Source organism: Medicago sativa, chromosome 5 (genome assembly GCF_051527215.1).
Source record: "Medicago sativa cultivar Bolivia chromosome 5, Bolivia_mono, whole genome shotgun sequence".
NCBI lineage: Eukaryota > Viridiplantae > Streptophyta > Magnoliopsida > Fabales > Fabaceae > Medicago > Medicago sativa.
The window spans coordinates 21,312,148-21,337,658 of record NC_140753.1 but is presented as its reverse complement, the minus strand read 5'-3'; the positions used below and the strand labels follow the sequence as shown (position 1 = coordinate 21,337,658).

General features: G+C 33.6%; 4 protein-coding genes across 5 annotated transcripts; all 4 read left to right on the top strand.

Moving 5' to 3' along the window:
• The first annotated feature begins 7,821 nt into the window (after positions 1-7,821).
• Positions 7,822-10,734, top strand: LOC146920967 (plant intracellular Ras-group-related LRR protein 3-like). Its single transcript, XM_085714376.1, has 3 exons — positions 7,822-8,420; positions 9,581-9,747; positions 9,862-10,734. The coding sequence occupies exons 1-3, from the start codon at positions 7,863-7,865 to the stop codon at positions 10,505-10,507; spliced, it is 1,371 nt and encodes a 456-aa protein (XP_085570502.1). The 5' UTR covers positions 7,822-7,862; the 3' UTR covers positions 10,508-10,734.
• A 91-nt stretch (positions 10,735-10,825) lies between these two features.
• Positions 10,826-15,791, top strand: LOC146920966 (protein DMR6-LIKE OXYGENASE 1-like). Its single transcript, XM_085714378.1, has 3 exons — positions 10,826-11,735; positions 12,017-12,341; positions 15,377-15,791. The coding sequence occupies exons 1-3, from the start codon at positions 11,266-11,268 to the stop codon at positions 15,599-15,601; spliced, it is 1,020 nt and encodes a 339-aa protein (XP_085570504.1). The 5' UTR covers positions 10,826-11,265; the 3' UTR covers positions 15,602-15,791.
• Positions 15,792-17,805: 2,014 nt separating this feature from the next.
• Positions 17,806-20,518, top strand: LOC146920965 (protein DMR6-LIKE OXYGENASE 1-like). Its single transcript, XM_085714374.1, has 3 exons — positions 17,806-18,411; positions 18,868-19,192; positions 19,921-20,518. The coding sequence occupies exons 1-3, from the start codon at positions 17,942-17,944 to the stop codon at positions 20,167-20,169; spliced, it is 1,044 nt and encodes a 347-aa protein (XP_085570500.1). The 5' UTR covers positions 17,806-17,941; the 3' UTR covers positions 20,170-20,518.
• Positions 20,519-22,439: 1,921 nt separating this feature from the next.
• On the top strand, positions 22,440-25,203 carry LOC146920964 (protein DMR6-LIKE OXYGENASE 1-like). Of its 2 annotated transcripts, none has more exons than XM_085714372.1 (3): positions 22,440-23,015; positions 23,568-23,892; positions 24,803-25,203. In XM_085714372.1, exons 1-3 carry the CDS (start codon positions 22,546-22,548, stop codon positions 25,046-25,048), a joined length of 1,041 nt encoding a protein of 346 aa, XP_085570498.1. In that variant the 5' UTR covers positions 22,440-22,545; the 3' UTR covers positions 25,049-25,203. The 2 variants fall into 2 exon arrangements, with proteins under 2 accessions (XP_085570498.1, XP_085570499.1); XM_085714373.1 differs by having other exon boundaries at positions 22,509-23,015; positions 24,841-25,203.
• Positions 25,204-25,511: the final 308 nt, after the last annotated feature.

Here is a 25,511-nt window from a genome sequence, read left to right as displayed (position 1 = left end):
TCAATTTCATTTTTTCCTGATTCATAGTGGCTTTCATAGAATTACATGTCATCGTAATTTTGATAAAAACTACATTTTAAAGTTTGAACTAAATCACAACAAAATCAATGTAGCTCCTCTTTAAACCTATAGTGATTCCAAACACGCACATATATAGTCCATTTTCACTAGATCAATTTTATTGCTTTTGGCGCCGGTGTATACCTAAGAAATAAGAATTATGTTGTTAATTTTCCTTAAAAAAAGAATTATGTTGTTTTGAACATGTCACAAAAAATATATATATATATATGTTGCTTGAACTATAAGCTTTAGTTGTTTGTGGTTTCCTCTTGTCTCTTCAGGTTTCATTCCTTTTGAATAACTAACTAATTTAGGGTCAGACTCAAAGGAAGTGCTACTAAGAACTACTACCAGCACCGTAGACATTATGGTTTCTTAGTTCTTACATATTAACACGTATGGATGCGAGGCTGAAAACGCAAATCATTGGCCATGGGGGACCACTGAAGTGTCCATTTATGCCACATATAGAAAAATAATGACCTCATTATAATGAGAATGAGAATGAAAATATAATAAAATGATGTTATACTTATCAAGAAAGAAGAAAAAGTAACATAAAAGTGTGAAGAAAATCTAATAAAAGTAGGGCCATCCCTTCCGCAAAGATGGCCAAGAATGATATGGAAACAAAATGTCCTCCACTCATGTAACATTCAAAAGAAAATTCCTCTATCTGTCTAAATTTTGAAAGAGAGATACATGTAATGTAAGATATATTCGCATACCCGTTCACACTGAATCATTTAATGAACTTTATTAATTAATTTTTTTTTGGTAGTGAAAAAAAAAATTAATTAATATAATGCCAAACAAAGTTTGAACTTTTGGAAGAAGATTTAAGGATATTTAAGAAAAAAGAGTGGAAATTTTGGACTATATCAACATTTGTTGCAGTAAAAGATTTGACTGTGGATCGTGAAACTTAACCTGATAAAATAATTTTCTCTTACAAAAACAAAGAATTTTCTAAAAACAAAAGAAACCTGATTGAAGAAAAAATATCTGCTCGGGAAAGTGACAAAATGTACATGTTTTTTTTATACCGACATTGTGCAAAGTTTTATTTTTATACCGACATTGTGCATGTGTCGGTAACGAGTTCACAAATCATACTATTTTGCTTTTGATCATTGAGTTCACATAAATTTTGATTTTGTGCTAATTATGGGATAAAGGAATTTGAGTGATTCACTTCTATGTTTTGTTAGGATTGAATATAGTAGAATGGAATGTAGTGAAACAAGGTTTTATTGTTTGGATTTTTAATAAATGACTGCAATGGAGTGCGGTAAGATGAGATTCACTCGACTTCATTCTATGTATCATCTTCTCATATTATCCTTCTCCCTCCTTCAACTTGGAGTGTATAAAATGGAATCCAACCTATAAAACTGTTAATTATCAAATGACTCATATTATACTTCTTTTTATCTTAATGGATTTAGCGAAAAAACTCTCATGAGTGATTAAAATGATGTTCTTTGTTGAACAACAACCGTCCAGATGCGAATATAGTAGAATGGAATGTAGTGAAATGAGGTTTTATTTGTAGAATGGAATGTAGTGAAATGAGGTTTCATTGTTTGAATTCTATTAATAAATGACTGCAATGGAGTGCAACTTGTTGAGATTCACTCGACGTCATACTATATATCATCTTCTTAAATTGACCCTCCTCCAACTTGGAGTGTATAAAATGGAATCCAACCTATAAAATTGATGATTATCAAATGACTCATATTATACTTCTTTTTATCTTAATGGATTTAGCGACAAAACTCTCATGGGTGATTAAAATGATGTTCTTTGTTGAGCAGCAACCATCCAGATGCGAATATGGTAGAACGGAATGTAGTGAAATGAGGTTTTATTGGTAGAATGGAATGTAGTTAAATGGGGTTTTATTGGTAGAATGGAATGTAGTGAAATGAGGTTTTATTGTTTGAATTCTTTTAATAAATGACTGCAATGGAGTGCAGCATGTTGAGATTCACTCGACTTCATTCTATATATCATCTTCTTATATTGACCCTCCTCCAACTTGGAGTGTATAAAATGGAATCCAACCTATAAAATTGTTGATTATCAAATGACTCATATTATACTTCTTTTTATCTTAATGGATTTAGCGACAAAACTCTCATGGGTGATTAAAATGATGTTCTTTGTTGAGCAGCAACCGTCCATATGAGAACTAGGGCTACTCCAAACACTCTGATGTTCAAGTCAATACCATATGTAAAAAAAAATTGGATAAATCGTGTATACCTGATTGTGGTCCAAGGATTGTACAACTAGTGGTGTGGCTATCATGATAGTCTTGGTGGACTGAGGCGGTGAGATGTTGAAGAAGGCACAACATATATTGTGCTTGGACCCTCTTATGATTGGGCCTTTTCTCAATGTGGGTGTTTGGGCCAAATATGTATTTGGGTTTGGTATGTGTCAAGCTTGGACATTGGGCCGGTCAAGAACACATATATAAGGGGAGAAATGGAAAATTCTGAACTCGAATTCACACTTCATCATATCAAATATGTCTGCAACCTTTTAACATTTGTGTAACTTTGTTTTAATTTCCCTTGGCCAATACTCTCTTGAGGTATATTTTCATGGGTATTTGTAACTATTTTTTGTAGTAATTCCATTCGATTATATTCCACGATCTATATCATTTTATTCAATTCATCTGTTCATTTTAAAATATCCCAACATAGTCTAAATTATAAAGTGAAAATTATCAATTATATCAATCATCCATGAACAAATATATCTCTGATTCTAGAAAAATTAAACAAGAGAAGTATTTTATCTGTGAGAGATTGGGTTATGGTTTTGAGACTTTAAGAGTCACTTAAGGAACAAGAAATAGTTAAACAAGTTTCTAAACATCATAAGTAATTACATTCTCTCTCTAAAAAAGAACCTCTCGCCTCTCTCTAGAAAAGCAATATTATCCACTGCTTGCATCTTCTTCCTCCCTAATCCAAATCCTCGTTTTACAAGATGTAGTTGTTCAGGATGGTGGTGCGACGAGTGAGGGTTGTCCTTTGCACCACCCCTTTTGTCAGATCTTCCGGCGGCAGTGTTACTGTTGTTCTCCAGCGGTCTGGTGTGTTGTTATTAGGTGTTGTTAGTTCGTTTTTCAATCGTTGTGATCTTCTCCGCTTCACCGTCGCTTTCTCATCCCTCTGGCGTTCCCTTCGTCTTTCTCATCTATCGTCGTCGTCAAAGGTTTGTAAGGTTTCGTCCGACGAGCGGCCATGAGCCGATTGATTTGGTTGTTTCAGATTTGGTTGACCCCTTCCACGAATTATGGGTGTGATGTGGTGGTGGTTAGGGTGGAGGTTTTGTGTCGAGGTGGTGATGTGGCTGGTTCGGGTAGGGGTTTTTGTTAGGTGGCGGTGGTGGTGCAGTGGTGGATTGTAGGTGATGATAGAGCGTTATCGGTGGTGCAGCAGAAATGGTGGTGAAAGATGGTTGTTGGTGCGGCGGTCCGTGGTGGGTTGGTGGTGAAAGGTGGTTTTTGGAGTGTTTTCATGGTGGTTGTGTGGTGGCTATGTGGATGTGCTGGTGGCTCACCGGATGGCTGCACATTAATGTTGGTTTTTGCTTGGTTGTTGTTGTGGTGGATGTGTTATGAGGTGGTTGGGGGAGGTAATGCAGATGTAGGTTTGTGGTGGTTGTAGTGGGGTGATTGTGGATGGGGTGGTCATGGATAATCTGGACTCGAATTTGGCTTCTGAACGTTTGGTGGTAGGGTGTTGAGTAAGAGGGGGTGGTAACCGCTGTTTTAGGTATGGAGATGAATGTTTTAATGGAGTTTTATGGGTGTTGATGAGCGCTTGGTGTGTTTGTTATTGGCCGCCTCTGTTTTGGATCCATATCCACCGTCGCTAGCTATTGTTGCTTTTGTGTTTGGGTGCTTTGAGTATAGGTATCACGTTTCATATTGGCTACACCGCCCATATTGGATTCTAGTGGGTCGATTAATTTTGTTTCGAGATCGGGAATTAGTGTCTAGTTACAAGTTTGTTCGGTTGGTTATGGTGTCTTTCCGGTGCATCGGAGATGAGGGGTACTTTACTGATTTGTTTTTTGGAGTCTGGTGGGCCGATCGCTTTTGATTTGAGATCGGGAGTCAGTTCTTTGATTCAAGTTTGCTTTGGGATAATTATGGCGTTTTTCTTTGGTGGACCAGTGGCAGAGAGGTGGTGGAAGCCGTATCAGTGTTGGAATATGACATTTACAGGCGTGGCTCGACTTTGGTGATGAGAAAAGGATGCTAGATTTAGAGGGGTTTTTGTTGGGGAGAGTAATTGGCGATGGGTGTTTATGATTTTCATTTTTAGTGGTTGTTCTCGATGGAGTTTGATTTAGGAGGTGAAGTTAGTTTTGATGGGTTTTTTTTCTCATGGGTGTTGAAGTTGGTTTTGGTGGTTGTTGAAGGTAGCTATTTGTTAGATGATGTCTGTTTCGGGTGTTGATTATGGTGTTTATTTTAGGTGTTCCGCCTATATACGACGAGAGTCTTGTGACGCATCAAATTAAATTGATGTATCATATAGGAAAGGTTATGGCCATAGAAAATGAACCGAATGCTATGAGCTTTTGGTTGTCCTAGTCATCAGTGGCATAATATGGCTTTGAGAACTTTATGATTAGCTACAAGTATTCTTTCATTGCTAAATCTATACACAACAAGAATCACTTATTGTTGTTGCTGAGAAATTAACTTTCATAAATAGTGATACACCTACATAGGCATATTAAAGTGCCAATAAGATTATATATAATAATCAACATTAAGCTCAAGAAATGCTAAGAAACAAGAGGGTAGCTGCAGTGCATACAAAAGTAGACAAGTGCAATAAACAAATCCTTCATATAACCCAAAATGTATGGGGAGATATAACGGCTTTTTTTTCTTCTGAAAAGTTATCTTTCGATCAACTTATTTTAAGAGTTGAGCAGTTCAATAGGCGCATAGAACAACCGTCCATCCAACTTAATGGTTATAGTGAAGAACTTCTATTAAGTCAACTCACACTGAAAATACACCTGCATGAGTCAACTCACGCTCGGCTATTTGACAGAAATGAGCAACAACATATGGGAGAAGAGTAAATATCTAAATTCAATTCCGAAAATAGGAAAATAGAAAAAACCTCACCTTTGGTGAGGAATTTCTATTGACTTACTATGGTTTTAAGTAAGTAGACAAATGTTAAGTCCACAACTCCCCATATAGGAAAATAAACCCCACCTTGCATATTTAATTTTTTTGGAATACTTTCTTGAAGACTTCTTTCTGTCTTGTTGGGACATTCAGGAAAGCATCATTGAGTTCGATCATCAGACTTTGTTAAGAGCAACAACGTGCTATTTTCACCCAAAATTTCAAAGGGTTCTCTTGCAAAATTCCAACATGCATGTATTGTGTTCAAAAATACAATTGCCCAATAATAGAGCTACTGTATATTGTCTCATAAATCCACCAATACACAACATAAAATAAAAGTTCTACTCTAAATTATTTTTTATTTATAAATTCTCTCTACCAAAGGTATTCCATTTAAGGGTTTCAGACAATAAATGTGACTACATCTCTTCATCAAGATTTAAATTTAGTTCACTATATTACGAGAGTCTAACAATTTTCGCTAAATTCAACTCTAATTGAATGCTTTATAGTATGGTTTTTTTTTTGTTTTGGTAGATAGACGAGATGGCAAAGCCATCATAAACTCACACACAAAAAGTGAAGGTATCGGTGTTCGAACCCCGATCATGACATCCGGCCTAACAATTTCGGCATTTTGCCAGTTGAGCTAGGACTTATGCGATAAAATATGATTTCTATTAAGCTCTAAATATATAGTTTTCCCCATTTAATATATATATATATATATATATATATACATATATATACACACACATATGTGTGTGTGTGTGTGAAAATAAAATGTTTCCTAAAGGTCAAATACTTTGTCAATATACATTAGAATAGATCAATGCAAAAAACTTTTATATACTTTAAAACTAGGGTAAATTGTTGAAATTGACCTGAATTGTACGCGAAGTCTAAAAAATAACCCTGTAAAATAAAAAACACATATTCTAACCTTGTAAGTTGGGATTCTTATTACGTATGACCTTTTAATATATACTAAGTCTAAAAAAGTGACCTAGAAGTTGAATTTTTTCGTGAATTTTTTCTAGGCATATTAAAATATAAGTTTACATAAAAAAATTAAAAGATTTCAACTAGAGATGAATTAATTATGAATTTTTCAAGCGCCAAAAACTCAAAAACAAAACAATGGAAATCTCTGACTTTGAAATCGAATTTTGATATGATTGTTTGCAGAGACATCTATAAAAATACATAAAAAAATATCTACAAAGTTTCATAGTATTTTGAAGACGTTCCGACTTATTTTTATTTTTCAACCAAAGGGCGCAAAATTGCAATTTTGTTCCGAGTAAGCGTATATTTACGGGTCAAATTTTGTTCCCTAATTTTGTAGGCATGGTTAGAACATTATAAGAACCTTCACTTTGAAATTTTGGAGTTTTTAAAGGAGAGACGGATTAATTATGAATTGTTTAAAAAAATTCATAATTATGGGAAATTAAAATTTAGGTTAAATATCATTTGTGGTCCTTTAAGTTACATGATTATAACAAGTTAGTCCTTTAATTTTTTTTTGTTACAACTTGGTCCTTTATGCCATAAAATATTTGCACCATTATCCTAATTTCATCAACCTCAATCAAAAAGTGTTTATGTGAATGTTCATTTTAAGTTGGTTTCTCCAAATTCATTGCTCTCAAAACTAGAGCTCATAGGTGTGTTATTTGGTCTTGATTCAAAACAAAATTGATTGATTACTTGATTTATAATATTGTTGTCAAATATTTGTATGTAAAATTAGGCTTGAAACTCAAAAACAACAAGAAAATGTGTATAAGTAATCATGTTTGATGTCATAAGCATTGTCGGACCTACCATCTTAATGTGTCTATATGCACTTTTTAACGAAGTTGGCTGAAAAAATGGATGACAGTGTAAACATTCTATGACTTAAAACCAATGTGTAACAAAAAATAACTTAAAGGACCAATCAATAACAAAAAAAAACTTAAAAAGACTAATCTGTTATAAACATATAACTTAAAGGACCGCGGAAGGTATTTAGCCTAAAATTTATAACTAATTTGTCCCTAGTCGAAAAAATCTAATTTTTTGTGTAAAGCCGTATTTTAATGTCCCAAACATGCTTGGAAAAAACCATGAAAAAATTCAACATATAGGTCACATTTTTAGAATATATACATGTATATTATAGGGTCAAAAATAAGAAGAATTTCATATTAAAAGGTTATAATATGTGTTTTTTATTTTACGAGGTCAATTTTCAGACATGAGGTATATTACAGGGTCAATTTAAACAATTAACCCTTAAAACTATTTATTTATTTTTAAATAAATACATTTGTAAATATTTTTGAACCTTAAACATCATTATTTCACTCTAAATTTATCCTATATTAAAAACAAACAAATTAATTCCTTATCCAAATACAATTTTTTTCTTTAGACAAGGATTTTCCAAAAAATAATTACTCAATTGTATATTGAACCATGTAGAATTAGTCATGTAACAAGGTTGACTAGTGCCCCCCTACCTACTTCAAATGACCAATTCAATTCTCCCTCCATATTAGTCAAACGAAACCAAACACCACTTCACTTCACAAAACAACACCTTCATTCTTTCTCTCTTTCTTCAATGGATTCCAATCCCAACCCAAACGATTTTCCCATTCTATGCTTTCTCTTAAACCATCTCCACCCTCAAACCCACCCACCTCTCCCACCACAACTCCACCAGAACCTCCTAACCAACATCCCTCATTTCACCAACCCTAAACTCTTACCTTCACTCACACACCTCATCACCAACCTCAATATCACACAAACTCTTTCTTTTCTCACCACCCTCGGTCCTCGTCCAAACCCTTCTTCTATCGCCGCTTCTCGTGACGTTGATGTTCATGTCTACCAGGCTTTGTTGAGGGTGCAGGATATGCATGATGAGTGTTTGAAGCAGTTAAGGGTTGCTGAGGAGAAATTGGTTGAGGGTTATGGTGCTTTTGTGGAGAAGATGAAGGAAGAGGTTGGTGGTGAGGATGTGGATGAAGGGATTGGTGTGTTGCTGAGGAAAGGTGAAGAGGGTGAGGTTGTTGAGAAAGTTGATTTTTCTGGGATGAAGTTGACCGTTTTTCCTGATGAGGTTGGAAAGGTGAAGAGTTTGGTTGTGATTAATTTGGCTAATAATCAGTTACAGGTATTCATTCTCTTCTAAGTTCTATCTAGCTGAAACTTTTTGGAGTTTTGTATGGGTATGATCAGTGTTGTCAGATAGCATATAGACTTGTTTGAATACACAACAACTTAATTAAGTGCTTATAGTATAAGTGCTAATCAGTATAGCAAAAATATAACAAAAATAAAATATAGCAAAACTATTTTTAATTTTTATATAAGCTGTTTTCATAAGTTATTCGGAGAGCTTATGAAAATAAGTTGAAAACAATTTATGGACACATGTCGTAAGCTGTTTCTATAAGCTCTCACGAATAGTCTTCAACTGCTTGCTTATGTCAGTATATATATAAATAAGTCAATCCAAATCCTAGTCACATAATACGCAATTCATGTTGGTACGCGGTACGGGTTCGCATTCGTGGTACGCGACATGAGAAGAATTTGGTAGGTATAGGGGTATAGAGCTTCGGTATGCGTCGGTTCGTAATACTAGTGAAAATGTAAAGTATTTGTCAATCTCTCAAAGATAAAGATAGAAATAGAAATAATGTAGCTTAAAATGTCCCACATCGGTTATTTAGTAAAACATTGGTTGCAAAAGGAGTTATAAACAGAGGGAGCATACACCTATTTGTTCTTACTTCAAAGTACTAGAAGCAACGCATTTGGTTTCTGTGTATAAGTATTGGTGACATTGACCTTTCACTGCCCATTACAATTTTTTTTTTTTTTTGAAAGACTAAAAATAAATTTGTAATGCGGTGTGAAAAGTTACTGTTCCATTACATAAGAAATTAGTTTAATTATTTATTTTTCATTTATTCTAGCACTTAAAAAGGCTGGTTCGCTGCGAACCTGTTCGTGAAAGAACCGTGAACTGGTTCGCGGTTGCTGAATTTAAACAAATTTGTATATGCTGTTTAGTACAAAGCGTCGTCAGATAGCAATTTTAGCAATGCTATAGCTCTATAGCGTAGTGTAGTATAATTGGAACAACCATGCGAATGAAGTATCTGCATTTCATCAAACTTTAATACATTTCCATATATGAAATAAGAAAGGAAAAATGGAACTGCGCCGGCTCTATTATTCATTTATTCATGAGCATTTCATTTTAAAATGATTATAGTTTTATTCATTGTATCTTGTAACTGAACAATTTCATTGCCCTCAAAACAGGTGATTCCTGATTCAATAACAGGATTACAAAAGCTTGCGGAGCTTGATATGTCATCGAATCTTTTATCGTCTCTACCAGACTGTCTTGGATTGCTAGTCAATCTAAAAGTCCTTAATCTGTCAGGGAACAAGCTAACCACTCTTCCTGAATCCGTTTCTCTTTGCAGGTTCTTTTTAGTTTCGAAAACCGAATTTCCCTAGACTTGATATTGATATTCGCAGCACTTTTGTTTCTCCTATTTTGTTACTTCTGTTAAGTTTATCTTCAACGCAAATTGTAGGTCACTAGTTGAATTGGATGTAAGCTTTAACAACTTAATGTGTTTGCCAACAAACATCGCCTATGGACTCGTTAACCTCGAGAAGCTCTCGATCCATTTGAATAAGATACGATTCCTTCCTCTGTCCATTGGAGAAATGAAATCTCTCAGATATCTTGATGTTCATTTCAATGAACTTCATGGCCTACCTCAGTCTATTGGGAAGCTAACAAATCTTGAATATCTAAACATCAGTAGTAATTTCAATGACATGACGCAACTTCCTGAAACAGTTGGTGGTCTGGTTAACTTAAGGGAGCTAGACCTAAGCAACAACCAAATCCGAGCTTTGCCTTACGCGTTTTGCAGGCTTGAAAAGCTAACAAAGCTGAACCTGGACCAGAATCCAATCATTGTTCCGCCCTTAGAGGTTTTAAATCAAGGAGTTGAGGCGATGAAGGAGTTCATGGCTAAGCGGTGGCTTGAACACATTGATGAAGAGCGACAGAAAAACATGGCTGAAACTCAAAATCAGCAAGCACAGCCAGGTTGGCTGGTGTGGGGAGCCTCATTGTTGAATAATGTTGCTGGGGTTTCTGAAAATGTTGCAGAGTATCTCGGCATTAGAAAAGCTCCTAGAGACACATGGATGGATCAACCGCTGTGATCTATGAAATACTGACACATACACGAATACTGCACACATCACTGACATGTATACACCGATACCATCCAATAATAATTTGAGAACATGGAATTATTGAATGTAAGTAACCACGTATGTCGGTATGGGACATTAGACTTTCCTTTAATAAGTGTCGATGCTACAAAGGCTGAGATATATATGTACTCTTTGTTTTGAGTTTCTCTATGAACTTATTATTTACTCTTTCATCTAGGTTTTAACTTCTCTCTTAGCTCAAACCCAACCCATAACTCTTTTTAACTAATAGATTCAGTTGTGAATGGTCAATTGAGTTTTATATTTACATTGAAACCTCTTTCATCCTCTCACCAAAATTAAATAACTCTCTTAATTATCACAAACATAAAGTAAATAAATAAGACTAGAAAGTGTGAATAGGTCTACTCCTCTAATAATTCTCCCTTTCCTTTTGATCAATTATAGTGCGTTGGTGGTGGTGTCCTGCATGTTACTATAAACTCGCTGGCAATGTATATAAAAAATTGTTTAAACAATATTAGAATGGTATAACCTTACTTAAGCAAATGATATATAAATTTTAAGTCAATAGCGTGTAACTTAATCAAGAATAATCAATCAATAACTATATTAATAATTGATCAATACAAAAATGTGCATATTGGTTAATAAACATAAATGGGGCAAATGCCAGTATATGTATGTATTCTGGTATTCCCTTTGTATGTTGACTGAACTTCATTCTCACTTTTTCTTACAAGATGAAATCTTTCCAATTTGCCAATGAGTCTTCTCCACTTTCCTTAACTCCAGATTTTGTCCTCCCAGAACACAAAAGACCACGCCTTTCAGAGGTTACTTTTTCAGACTCTATACCAATAATTGATTTGAGTTATTGTGATGACAACAAACCTTCATCCTTGGAAGTGGTTCACAAGATTTCAAAGGCTTGTGAGGAATTTGGCTTCTTCCAAATTGTGAACCATGGTGTTCCTGACCAAGTTTGCACTAAAATGATGAAAGCAATTACCAACTTCTTTGAGTTGGCACCAGAGGAAAGAAAACATCTTTCATCAACTGATCATACCAAGAATGTAAGATTGGTCAATTATTTACTTCGAGTAGATGGTGGAGAAAAGGTGAAGTTTTGGAGTGAAAATTTTGTTCATCCATGGTATCCTATTGATGATATCATTTCTCTTCTACCAGAAAATATTGGGACACAATACAGGTGAGAATATAAAATATAAATGGTATTTTAAATGAAATTTTGAATTTAATTAAAATTATAAACATAAATATTTGTGACTTTCAAATTGTAAGAAAGTCAACAAACCATATTTTTTTTTTCAATGACATCAATAATACTATAACGTATATCATAAAATTCTTATATTTTTTAAAAACACGAACAAAATAACATAATTATTATAGAAAATCATATGTTTAATGGTATAATTGAAATAATAAAAAACGGAACCAAATACATATTTATTCTTGTGCTTTTCACAGGGAGGCTTTCACCGAATATGCAAAGGAGATTGATTCATTGGTGAGAAGGCTTTTAAGTTTGATATCAATAGGGCTTGGCTTAGAAGAGGATTTCTTGTTGAAGAAGTTGGGTGAGCAACCTAGACAAAGAGCACAGGCAAATTTTTATCCACCATGTTCAAATCCAGAGTTAACTATGGGTCTCACTGAACATTCTGATATCAATGCTCTGACAGTCCTATTGCAATCAGAAGTTTCTGGTCTTCAAGTTAACAAAGATGGAAAATGGATTTCTATTCCTTGTATTCCCAATGCTTTTGTCATCAATCTAGCTGATCAAATTGAGGTATATGTGCCTTTGGTGTGTTTTTTCTATACATTTTCACATGTTTTGATAGTAAAAATTAAATCAATAATATAATTTTTGTTATATTACTAGTTACTGGCAATAATGGCCTCTTACATGTCCCTAAAATAAATTTAATTTCAACCCTTATGGACATTCCAACAATGTTTTTTAAAACACAATTGAAGTGAAAGATGTTAACATACAAGTAAACAAAGATCTATTAAGATTTCTCTCACAAAAGTAGCTCCTGAAATTGGGTTTTCTATTTCTTTTTCATTTTCTATCTACCACCCATTTCCAAATCTTGGTTAATTAGTTTACAGTATATCAAGGTGAAATGTGTAAGATAAATATGAAGATTGGCTTTCCAAAGAAATTTTGAAAAAGAGAGAAAATCTACTTTCCAAAGAAAAAGAATTAATCCATTTTATAAATAAAAATTAATCAAATGGTTTGCTACTTCCTGGTGTAAATTGTAGCGCAAAGTCAGTCCAAAATACTTGTACCCATAAAGTGTTAAGAGTCCCACATCGGATAGGAGATGATCTGCCAATGTTTTTATAAGTGGGGGCAATCCTCTCACATCGGATAGGAGATGACATGACAATGTGTTTATAAGTGGGAGCAATCCTCACCTCACAAGCCAGTTTTGTCGGGTTGTGTTAGGCCCAATCACTTTGTGGGGTTTTAGGCCCAATCACTTTGTGGGGTTGTGTTAGGCCCAATCACGAGTTCTAAGATGGTATCAGAGCCTCCTCCAAGATCCATTGGACCACCTGCTATCAGGTTTTCGCTATCGGGTCACCCATCATTTATGTTCACGCTTCAGATGTCTAGTCTTGAGCGTGAGGGAGTGTGTTAAGAGTCTCACATCGGATAGGAGATGACATGACAATGTGTTTATAAGTGGGGGCAATCTTCACCTCACAAGCCGGTTTTGTGGGGTTGTATTAGGTCCAACCACGAGTTGTAAGCTAAAGTATTGTTTTCATTTACTAACCTTGACATGTTATTCTTGATAGGAGAAAGTGTTTCTGTTAATATTCATTGCATTCAAAATACATGAGGGAGATACTAATTTATAGCAAAGTATATAGAGATTTAGGGGTGTAAGTGGTTTGGACAAAACCAACGAAACTGACAGTTCAAACCGAACCAAATTGGTACTAACTAGTTTACATGCGTTACAAGTAATACTACAAGCTTAGAGTTAAACACAAAACTAATCAATACTAAGTACTAACCCTAACATACTCTCCCTTAAATTGAACTTTCTCAAAGAAAAGTTTTCACAAGTATACATCATTTTAAACTTAAACCATCAGTAACTCCCAGCCTTGCCCTCAGCTTGCAGAAAGTTTCCAGTTTCAGAGGCTTTGTCATGATATCTGCCACTTGATCTTGTGAAGTAAGTACATCAAGCATTCAACCATGTACTTATACTTGATTGCATCCACAACTTTCCCAGTTTCATCCTTCACTAGCTTGCTACCGGTGACTATAGGACTACACGCCATATTGCAATTTCCATACCAAACCTTGTTAATATTCAGTAGCATACTTTGACCGATGAAAATTCCTTGATCATCTTGCTTAACTTCTACTCCAAGAAAATATCTCATATTTCCCAAATTTGTCAGAGAAAACTTTCCCTTTATAGAATGCTTTTAAAGTTTGAAACATAGTAACATCATTTTCAGTATATATGAGATCATCCACATACAAGCTAACAATTAACATTTTCCCTCCAAATTCATTCTTAACAAATAAGGTGTGTTCAGGAGAGCATTTCATAAAATTTTCTTAAATAAAGTAAGACTTTATCGTACTGTACCAGGCTCTAGGTGCTTGTCTCATACCATACAGAGCTTTCTTCAATTTGTATACCTTGCTTATATCATCATTTTGATAACCTAAAGGTTGTTTCACGTACACATCTTCAACCAGCTCTCGATGAAGAAAAACACTTTTAACATCTAGCTCATAAACATTCCATCCTTTGCATGTTGCAACAGCTAGTATAGCTCTTATTGTATCACATCTAGACATAGGAGCAAAAACTTCATTGTAGTCTATCCCAAGCTTCTGTGTATATCCTTTTCAATTTCCCTTTTCTAATTTAATTTAGTCTTGTATATCCATTTAACACCAATTTTCTTGCATTCAAGTGTTATTGCTTAAATTGACTCTATTTCATCTTTCATAGCTTCCCTTCATACTTTTAGCTTAGTAAGGCTTCTTCAAATGTGTTGGGATCAGATGAAGAACTGAATAAAACTAAATTATTCAACTACTCTTCTCCCTCTTCTGATTCTCTTCTTGTCACATAATTAGTTAGATAACTGAGAGGATTTCTTGCTCTAGGGGGAAGCTTAGATTCATCAGATAACTCTAGATCCATTTCTTCTTCATGATCTGATAGAGTATCTCAGGGTGAAGCTTAGATTCATCAGATGACTCTAGATCCATTTTCAAGGTTCTCAAGGATCTCAAGGTTTACCTCATTCATTGGTACATCATCAGTGAATTCTATCACTTCATCATCAACTAATTCTTCACTTGTCTCTTTCTTGATTGTAGTATTCCAGTTCCATCCCTGAGAAAAGTTTATAATGTGATAAGAATCTTTTCCAAAAAAAAATAGAATTTTTTAACAAAACATGAATTATTATATTTTTAGCAGTTAAAAATTCATATTTAATCTATGTTTTGTTTAAAAAAATTATAATTTTTTCTTAGAAAGATTTTTACAATATTCTACACATTTCTGCACAATTTCATTAAAAAATACAAATGATACATATGAGTTAATTTAAAAATAGGGATCAAAAATGGTGATTGAAAATTTTATAGCGACTAAAAGTCGAAGAAATTTTTTAGAAGGATTAAATCGAAAAATTTGTATATTTATAGTGACTAAAAACATATTTAACCTTTTAAATAACAATATAAACTTTTACACAAATTTGAGAGGTAACGTGAAACAAATACAAAAAGTGTGAAATGTAATTATTTTTATACTTTATATGCAGGTTCTAAGCAATGGAAGATACAAAAGTGTACTTCATAGAGCTGTTACCAACAATATGCATCCACGAATGTCGATGGCGATGTTTTATGGACCAAACCCAGACACAATAATTGGTCCAATTCATGAATTGATAGATGAAGAACACCCTCAAAAGTATAGAAATTATCGCTTCTCTGATTTCGTTGAAGAATTCTACTGCCACGGAACAAAGAGTATGATGAAATAAGTCTTTGACTTGCCACATTAAAAAATAAAGGGAAATGATGTAATTTAAATTGTATGTATTTGATGGTGCACATACCCAATCAAATCTAATTTAAATGTATAATTATTTTCTAAAATTACTTGAATATATATGTAAAATTATTTTGCACTATGATTGCATAGAAATTAAATCCATATTTATGTTGGATTTTTTATAATATATCTACTATTATTTCAAAAAAAAAAATATATCTACTATTGTTGTATTGTATTGATGATATATGTTGAGCCCAATCACCTATGAAAGGCGTATTAATGAACAGGGACTTATTTTTGACAAAAATGATTAGTTAAAATCATTTTAATGACCAATTTGTTGAGCTTCAATATATCAAAAAATTTAAAAGTTTTTTACTTATGTATTGGTTAGTCAAAATAGTAGTCACTTAATTTTAATAATAACTCTCTTTTATATTATATGATAATAAGATCATCTACAATGAGGAGTCCTTCCTCTATTAAGCACCGTTGTAAATAAGCACCCCCTTCGTGACACCAATGAATATGGTGCTTATGAAGGTGGGTGCTTGTATAGGCACTCTCTCTCTCTCCTATTACTCATGGGTCCCACATGTATAATTAATTCTATTTTTTTTTATATATTTAATTATTGTATTATTTTGATATTAAAAAATAATTATATAATAGTTGTAAATAATAGTTGAATTTGATTACCTAAAAAAAATAGTTGAATTTGAATTTGCTTGTAGCATAGCCGTTGGAAATTTTAGTTGACATTTCTTGTGTTCAATTACTCCTTAAAGAAAAATCTGTACTTAATTACTTTATTTTTTCCTTCTTTGAATTTGTTTTTTTTTTTTAATAATTTATAATAAAATTATTTCAATATTTTAAAATTATATAATTATGAAGGAGTATAAAAATTATTGTTAAAATGTAATGATATAGAGTTATTGCTGGGAGCCAATTAATAATTATTTTGAGGTGCTGGGTTGAAGAGATTTGGTGCTTATTACGTATTAATTATAAAACGAATGACGTATACAGTCGGGATCCGTTTAAGCACCCAAATGGGGTGCTGCATTGTGGATGGTCTAAGTAAATATTTATAGGTATTGAAATTACAATAAGTGAGTATATTGAATGATAATAAGCAAATGTTCATTTTGATTAACAGAGTGTATAATCAACGGATATTTTAAAAATTCGATACATTCAAAGGCTATTGTGGCTATTCTTTTCAATCCAATTTGATATCCTTCGTTTTAATCGTCCACACAGCAGCTTGTCTGGATGACAATTGTCTGTCGTTAATTATCATCAATTATCATCGCCGAGCAAAAGATTCTCACGTGTTAATTATCATTCTCAATTTTTCTAACTAGAAAAGTCAGTTTTTTTTTTAGGAACTAGTAGATTTAGTTGTCAATTGTTAACTGTGTTTTATATATACCAACGTTCAGACATGCACGCATGTGTTCGTCTAACTCTTTTATTCTAGCGTGTGTAAATAAAGAGCAATAATTTTTTATAAAATTTTGATTTCGATTATAATGACAAATACATTTACGTGTTCTGGACCGGTCACAAGACCAACCGCACGTTTACACGTGGTCTAAGATACGCCGCCTTAAGGCTCCGCACTCAAGGAGCACGCCGGCTTGCGTGCACCGTGCCACACAGGAGCGCGCTCTCGCGCGAGGATCGCCATACACGTCTTTCCCCGCTCCTAATCATACGCCGCATAACTCGGAGACCGTTATGACTCATGCGCGCCTATGTAAGGGTGAACTTGCTTCACCCTCAAGGTACACATCACTTTCCACAACACTTCTTACACACTCTTTCTCAGTTCTTATTACTGACTTGAGCGTTGGAGTTCTAACGTGCCTGCAGGCACCCTTCGTTCCACCGCGAAGACTCATCGCCACCGAACCGGAAGCCGTTACCGTCACACCGGAGCATTCTCTATTGCCGTTGCTACTCATCTGTTTTCACCAGACAGATCACATAGCAATATTTTTTTATAAAATTTTGATTTCGAGACATTTACAGCTTTTTTACTTAAAATAAATAAGAACAGAAAGAGTGAATGAATATTCTATTCGTCAGTAACTCTCCCTTTCATTTGATCAATTATGGTGGGCTGGTGATATCGCCCTGCACGTTACTACAAACTAGTTTTCTTCTTCTCTTTGACTGTGTATATAAAAGTACCATTTAAACATTATTATAATTAGTATTATATACTTATGCAAATAATATGTAAATTTTTAGTCAAATATACAATATTCCCTTTGTTTGTTCAGTTCCCTTCAATCTCAAAATTTTCCTACACAAGATGGAGTCTTTCCAATTAGCCAATGAATCTTCTCCCCTTTCCTTAACTCCTAATTTTATCCTTCCTGAACATAAAAGACCACACATTTCAGAGGTTAAATATTTAGACTCAATTCCCATAATTGATTTAAGTTATTGTGATGGCAACAACCCTACATCCTTAGAAGTGGTTCACAAGATTTCAAAGGCATGTGAGGAATTTGGTTTCTTCCAAATTGTGAACCATGGTGTTCCTGACCAAGTTTGCACTAAAATGATGAAAGCAATTACCAACCTTTTTGAGTTGCCACCTGAAGAAAGAGAACATCTGTCTTCAACAGATCATACCAAGAATGTAAGGTTGATCAATTATTACCTTCAAGTTGAAGGTGGGGAAAAAGTGAAGTTGTGGAGTGAATGTTTTGCTCATCAATGGTATCCTATTGATGATATCATTCAGCTTTTACCAAAAAATATTGGGAATCAATACAGGTGAGGAAAATTATAAATTTAGTTCAACAAAATGATAAGCTAGTTGCAGTCAATGGGACCAATATAATGCATCACATCCTTTGATTTAGCGGAGAATCGCAATCAAATGTGGTTGACACAATCTCGATGTTGTTCGCGGTCACAAACATTTTTTAGAAATAGTCCGATGCTAGTATATTTTAGTCTAGATATGTATGATTAATTTTGACATGTTTGGATGTATCCACTCATTTTGAATTTGTTAGTCACTATTATTTATTTTAGAGATTGAATTTGTTAGTTCTACTCACGTATAACCATATTTTACTTTAAAAGAACAGTCAATTTTATATAAACATATCTACACAAATCATTTTTCATTTAACTCACTTTTAATCTGAATCAATTAAAATACATCCATCCAAATTAAATTTTGCACCGTATAACCGAACACACTAATATTTTTGCTTTTCACAGAGAGGCTTTCAATGAATATGCAAAGGAGGTTGGTTCATTGGTGAGAAGGCTTTTGAGTTTGATATCAATAGGGCTTGGCTTAGAGGAGGATTGTTTGTTGAAGAAGTTGGGTGAGCAGCCTAGACAAAGAGCACAAGCAAATTTCTATCCATCATGTCCTGATCCAGAGTTGACCATGGGACTCCTTGAACATACTGATCTCAATGCTCTCACAGTCCTATTGCAATCAGAAGTTTCTGGTCTTCAAGTTAACAAAGATGGAAAATGGATTTCTGTTCCTTGTATTCCCAATGCTTTTGTCATCAATCTTGCTGATCAAATTGAGGTATGTGTCATTGGTGAACCAAGTCATAAATTCTAGATATACCAACACTTTCTGTAATGTTCAACTCTCTAATCAAGTCTCACAATATTAGTGTTTATTTTAACAAACACCATATTATTGTAAGAGCGGTAAGTTGGCATCATGCACACGATTTTTTACTCTTATACTGACAGTATAATTTGTATATAGTTATTGCCAACTGAATAATGCCATCAAACACTTTTTAACTCACATTTATCGAACTAGATTGTAAAGTAGTGGTCGATGAGAAGTCTCAATCATGTTACTCAATATGGTTCCAAATGAAAATTATAGGACTAGGTTTACTACGCAACAAGCAAATTTTGTTGCTCATACCCTTGAAGGGCATCAAAGATTTATGCTAGTCCCAAAATCTTTGATTTGAGCCTATCCTCTAGTACAAACATTTTGAGTTTGAAAACGAAATAAGTTTGTTAATGTCAAAAGAAAAACACATATTTTTTCAACACACTCGCTTTTACACTTTAGGGCAATATCTTAAACAATAACAAATTGACATCTTAGTAAAATATAATTGGATGATTGTAAAAACGTTTTACACTTTAGGTACACAGTTCTTAAAGCTAAATAATTCATTTACTTGCCTTGATCTATTTAAATTACTATGTAAAAATTTATGCGAATTTGAGAGATAACGTGAAACAAATAGAAAGTGTGAAATGTAATTTTTTTAACATTATATGTAGGTTCTAAGCAATGGAAGATACAAAAGTGTACTTCACAGAGCTGTCACCAACAATGTGCATCCGCGAATGTCGATGGCGATGTTTTTTGGACCGAACCCAGAGACAATAATTGGGCCAATTCATGAATTGACAGATGAAGAACACCCTCCAAAGTACAGAAATTATCGTTTCTCTAAGTTTCTTGAAGAAATCTTCAACCATAAAGGAACAAGGAGGATGGTGAAAGAAACCTTTGAGTTGCCACGTTAGAAAATAAATAAATAGGGCAAAAAATTACTTTGGTTCCTGGATATGCACCTCGCTACCATACTAATCCCTGACTCGAGAAAACACAAAAAAAACCTAGACTCCAAAATCCATTAGCCATTGTGGCCCCCGACGTTTGTTTTGGGCGTTAAGTCTACATAAAAGCTTAGCTGGCATTTCTTTTTTGGAAACAATTAAGAGGTGAAGTGGCATCAGGGATCAATATGACAGAAACATACATGTCTATTCAAATCAGATTGTAGTCTTTTTACTTTGCAATTATTGATGCTCCTTGAAGATAAATTTTATTTGTTTTGATTTATTGCTTTCATGTTGATGGGAGTTATACATTCAGAACACAAATTACAAACTGGGTGAAGTATATGAATACATTCAGAACACAAATCACAATCCAGATTGGTGAATCCTGGGTTCTGCTAGATGGTTACAATTTACAAACTGCTCTTCAAAAATTAGTGCAGTTTTGATTCTTCCTCTATTACTGATGACCACAACAGTGTATTGCATCTATCTAAATGTGTCTTGTTATTTGTTAACTGCTTTGGTTTTCATTTGACAATCAACATCATCTGTTTGTTTTTTGGAAATTTTCAGACTGAGAAAATGAATTTGGCTCACATAACTTTCATATGCATGTTAATTTGCCTAATATTCTTTGATGGAAATCTGAGAACCGGAATAATTTGGGATATTCAGAATTGTGATTTTAGGGATTTAAAAAGAATAGACACATGTGTTTCTGTCATATTGGTCCCTCTACGGTCACCTCACCTCCTATTTGTCTCCAAAAAAATGCAACTCAGCTTTTTTTTTTGGTAGATTTAATGCCCAAAACTAACAACACAGGCCACTATGGCTAACAGATTGTGTTTAATATACAAAATTGAGTCGGGGGCAGTTAACTAAATAAAAATGACTGTTTTCCTTTCCAAAAGAATGATCGTAATGTTTATCGGCAATAAATAATTAAATCAATTATCTAATCATAGATTAAGCTGCTAATGAGACAATGATGAACACTGACATAGTGAAACCACTCTAGTTGACGGTATATACTACATGATCAAAGATATTGGCTTCAAATATAGCCGAAAATCTTAATTGTGATAATACAAAGGGGTAACTTGCACTTTAAGAAAGAGATAAGTTAAGAGATAAAAACAATGATTTGTGCTTAGAAACTATTTCAAAATGATAGGGGTTGTCATTCATATACACATGTACACCACAACTTTATTTATGAGAGATTGGGCAGTGGTGCTGAGACTTGAAGAGGCACTTAAGGAACAAGAAATAGTTAAACAAGTTTCTAAACCGCAGGATGCCAATAAATTAGTAGTAGAGTCTCATGAGGCTAGACAAATTAAATTGATGCATTATATAGGCAAGGCTATTGCTATAGAAAATGAACCTAATGTTATGAGTCTTTTGGTTGTCCTCGTCATCATTAGTTTTTTTTTTTAAATCCGGTATCCGATCTAAGAACCTACTAATCTGAGGGGACAAATCACACCGCCTGCTTGCGAGGACCCCATTTTATAATTAGCTACAAGCACTCTTTCGTTGCTAGATCTATACACCTTTCAAAGCCATTAAATCAACCTCAAACATGATTAGGATGCTTGAGTAGCAAGTGCAACTCTTTGCATAACTGTTAAATTAAAAACTTGATTAGAACATAACAAGAATTGGGAACTTTTTTCAGCTAGCAGATTCAGTTGTCAATGGTCGATTACATTTTATATTTACGTTAAAACTTTTTTTATCCTCCCCACCAAATTTAAATAACTCAGTTATCACAAACAATAAATAAATAAAGAAGACTAGAAAGAGTGAAAAGTCTACTCTAGCTAATATATAGTTCTCTCTTTCCTTCTGGTCAATTCTAGTTGGCTGGTGGTTGTGTCTTGCATTTTACTGGGAAATACTTGGGTGACATTTATGTCACCGTGACATTAAATCTGGGCCACAGAAAGGCTAAGATAGATGTGTTGTGTGGCCCAGATACAATGACAATGTGTGTTGTGTGGCCCAGATTTAATGTCACGGTGACATTAATGTCACCAAAGTGCTACTCCATTTTACTTAACCTAGTTGTTTTCTTCTCGTTGACTATGTATATAAAAATACTGCCTAAACATTATTATAATTGATATAATCTTTCATAGGCATATGTAACTTAATCAAGACCAATAATCAATCAATAACTATATGAATAATTAATACTCGATCATTAATCTGTTAGTAAAAATGTGCATACTGTTAATAAAAAAGAATAAGGTTAATTCCATGGCAAATATATATATGCATTCCCTTTGTTTGTTCAATTCCCTTTAATCTCAAATTTTCTTACACAAGATGGAGTCTTTCCAATTAGCCAATGAGTCTTCTCCCCTATCCTTAACTTCTAATTTTATCCTCCCTGAACACAAAAGACCACGCCTTTCAGAGGTTACTTTTTCAGACTCAATACCAATAATTGATTTGAATTATTGTGATGACAACAACCCTTCATCTATGGAAGTAGTTCACAATATTTCAAAGGCTTGTGAGGAATTTGGGTTCTTCCAAATTGTGAACCATGGTGTTCCTGACCAAGTTTGCACTAAAATGATGAAAGCAATTACCAACTTCTTTGAGTTGGCACCAGAGGAAAGAGAACATCTTTCATCAACAGATCATACCAAGAATGTAAGGTTGTTCAATTATTACCTTCAAGTGGATGGTGGAGAAAAGGTGAAGATGTGGAGTGAATGTTTTGCTCATCAATGGTATCCTCTTGATGATATCATTCAGCTTCTACCACAAAAAATTGGAACCCAATACAGGTAAGAAAAATTCCCAATCGACTTTGACATTATAAATTTAGTTGAACAAAATGATAAGGTAGTTGCTATTAATGTGACTGATATAATGCATCGGATCCTTTTATATTGCAAGAATCGCAGTCAAATGTGGTTGACACAATCTCAATTGTGTTTGTTTTGTGGTAGCGAACATATCAAAAACTTTGATCTCAAAGAACCAAATATTGGTCACGAACATGTTTTAGAAAAAAGTTGATCTTAAGCTAATATATTTAGTCTATGCTTGATTTTACTTTTGAAGATTCTAAAATTGATTCTAGAGGTGTATGCTTGTAATTTGAATCTATAATTTAGAACTTTTGTCACTAGAATTGGTTTTAAACATTGAATTTGTTAGTTCTACTCACTTTCAAACATATTTTACTTAAAAAACAAAAAAAAAACGTAGTTTTCGATAAATGTATCCACACATAAATCCTTTTACATTTAACTCACTTTAAATCAGAATCGATTTAAATGTCAAAATCAATTTTACACCGCAAAAACAAACACTTATACTTTTGCTTTTCACAGAGAGGCTTTCACTGAATATGCAAAAGAGGTTGGTTCATTGGTGAGAAGGCTTTTGAGTTTGATATCAATAGGGCTTGGCTTAGAGGAGGATTGTTTGTTGAAGAAGTTGGGTGAGCAGCCTAGACAAAGAGCACAAGCAAATTTCTATCCACCATGTCCAAATCCAGAATTGACCATGGGACTCCTTGAACATACTGATCTCAATGCTCTCACAGTTCTTTTGCAATCAGAAGTTTGTGGTCTTCAAGTTAACAAACATGGAAAATGGATTTCTGTTCCTTGTATTCCCAATGCTTTTGTCATCAATCTAGCTGATCAAATTGAGGTATGTGTCATTGGTGTCCTTTTCCTATCCATTTTCACATGTAAGATAAATATGTAGTTTTGGCTTATCTAAAACTAGGGAAATTGTTTGAAGATTAGAATAAATTGGATTTGTGTGCAAGGAAAATATAAATGTGCTGGTGTGTCATGTGTGTGTCCTACTAGTCAAATCCACCGGTCAACCAGGTTATAAATTATAGATTTGGTAAAAGAAAAATTATAAGGAAAATTCTAGATATACCAAGTACCAACACTTTTTTGTCTTTTTCTTTTTTGGTTAAAAACAAACACAATCTGCTCTAATGTTTAACTCTAGTCTCTAACCAAGTCCCACAATATTCGTGATTATTTTTGCGCAAACACCATATTAATATGTAAAAAATGCTATCAAACACTTTTTAACACACATTTGGGTACAAGAATTTGGTATTCAAAGAATTACCATTGAAGTAGATTGCAAATTAGTGGTTGATGCATCAATGGAATTGTCTCAATTATGTTACTGAATATGGTTCTATATTACATTTTTGTAATGAATTGTTGCTTGAAAATGAAAACTATCAGATTAGTTTTTGGGTCTTGTTAACGAGTGTCTCTGGGACACTTTTTAAGTATCCTAAATTTAAAAATTATTCATTCAAAAAATCAACTATTATAATTTCCAATTTCCAATCCAACAAATACACAAATTTTCATAAAAACTTATTATTTAAGTTCCTTAAAGAGTGTCTGGAGGCACTCATTAGTATTTCTCATACTTTTATTAAACAACGACCAAACTTTGTTGCTCATACCTTAAACAATAACAAATTGACATCATAGTAAAATCTTATTGCATGATTCTTACAACGTTTTACACTTTTGGTACATAGTTCTTGAACTCAATTAATTCATGATCTATTTATATGTAGGTTCTAAGCAATGGAAGATACAAAAGTGTACTTCATAGAGCTGTTACCAACAATATGCATCCACGAATGTCGATGGCGATGTTTTATGGACCAAACCCAGACACAATAATTGGTCCAATTCATGAATTGATAGATGAAGAACACCCTCCAAAGTACAGAAATTATCGTTTCTCTGAGTTTCTTACAGAATTCTTCAACCAAGAAGGAAAAAGGAGGATGGTGAAAGAAGTCTTTGAGTTGCATTAACCATGTAAAAAAGTTTTGCTCATATATCCAATCAAATCTAACCATTTAAATGTTATGTTATTTTCTAAAATTATTTGGATATATGTCTAAAATTATTTTGCACTATGATTGCATAAAAATTGAATTCTAAATAATGCTTCATTTTCAATAATGTATCTCCTACTGTTGTATTTTTATGTTGAGCCAAATGAAAGGAATGCTTATCGTCAATAAATAATTAAATCAATTATCTAATAATCATAGATTAAGCTGCTAATGATACAATGATGAACACCGACATAGCCGAAATTCTTAATTCTGTAATGCAGAAGGGTAACTTGCACTTTAAGAAAGAGATGAATTAATAGATAAAAGTAATGATCTGTGCTTAGAAACTTTTTCAAAATGATAGGGTTATCATTCATATGCACATGTACATTGTATTAATAGTTACAACAAAACTAAGAAATTAGTTGGTCACACA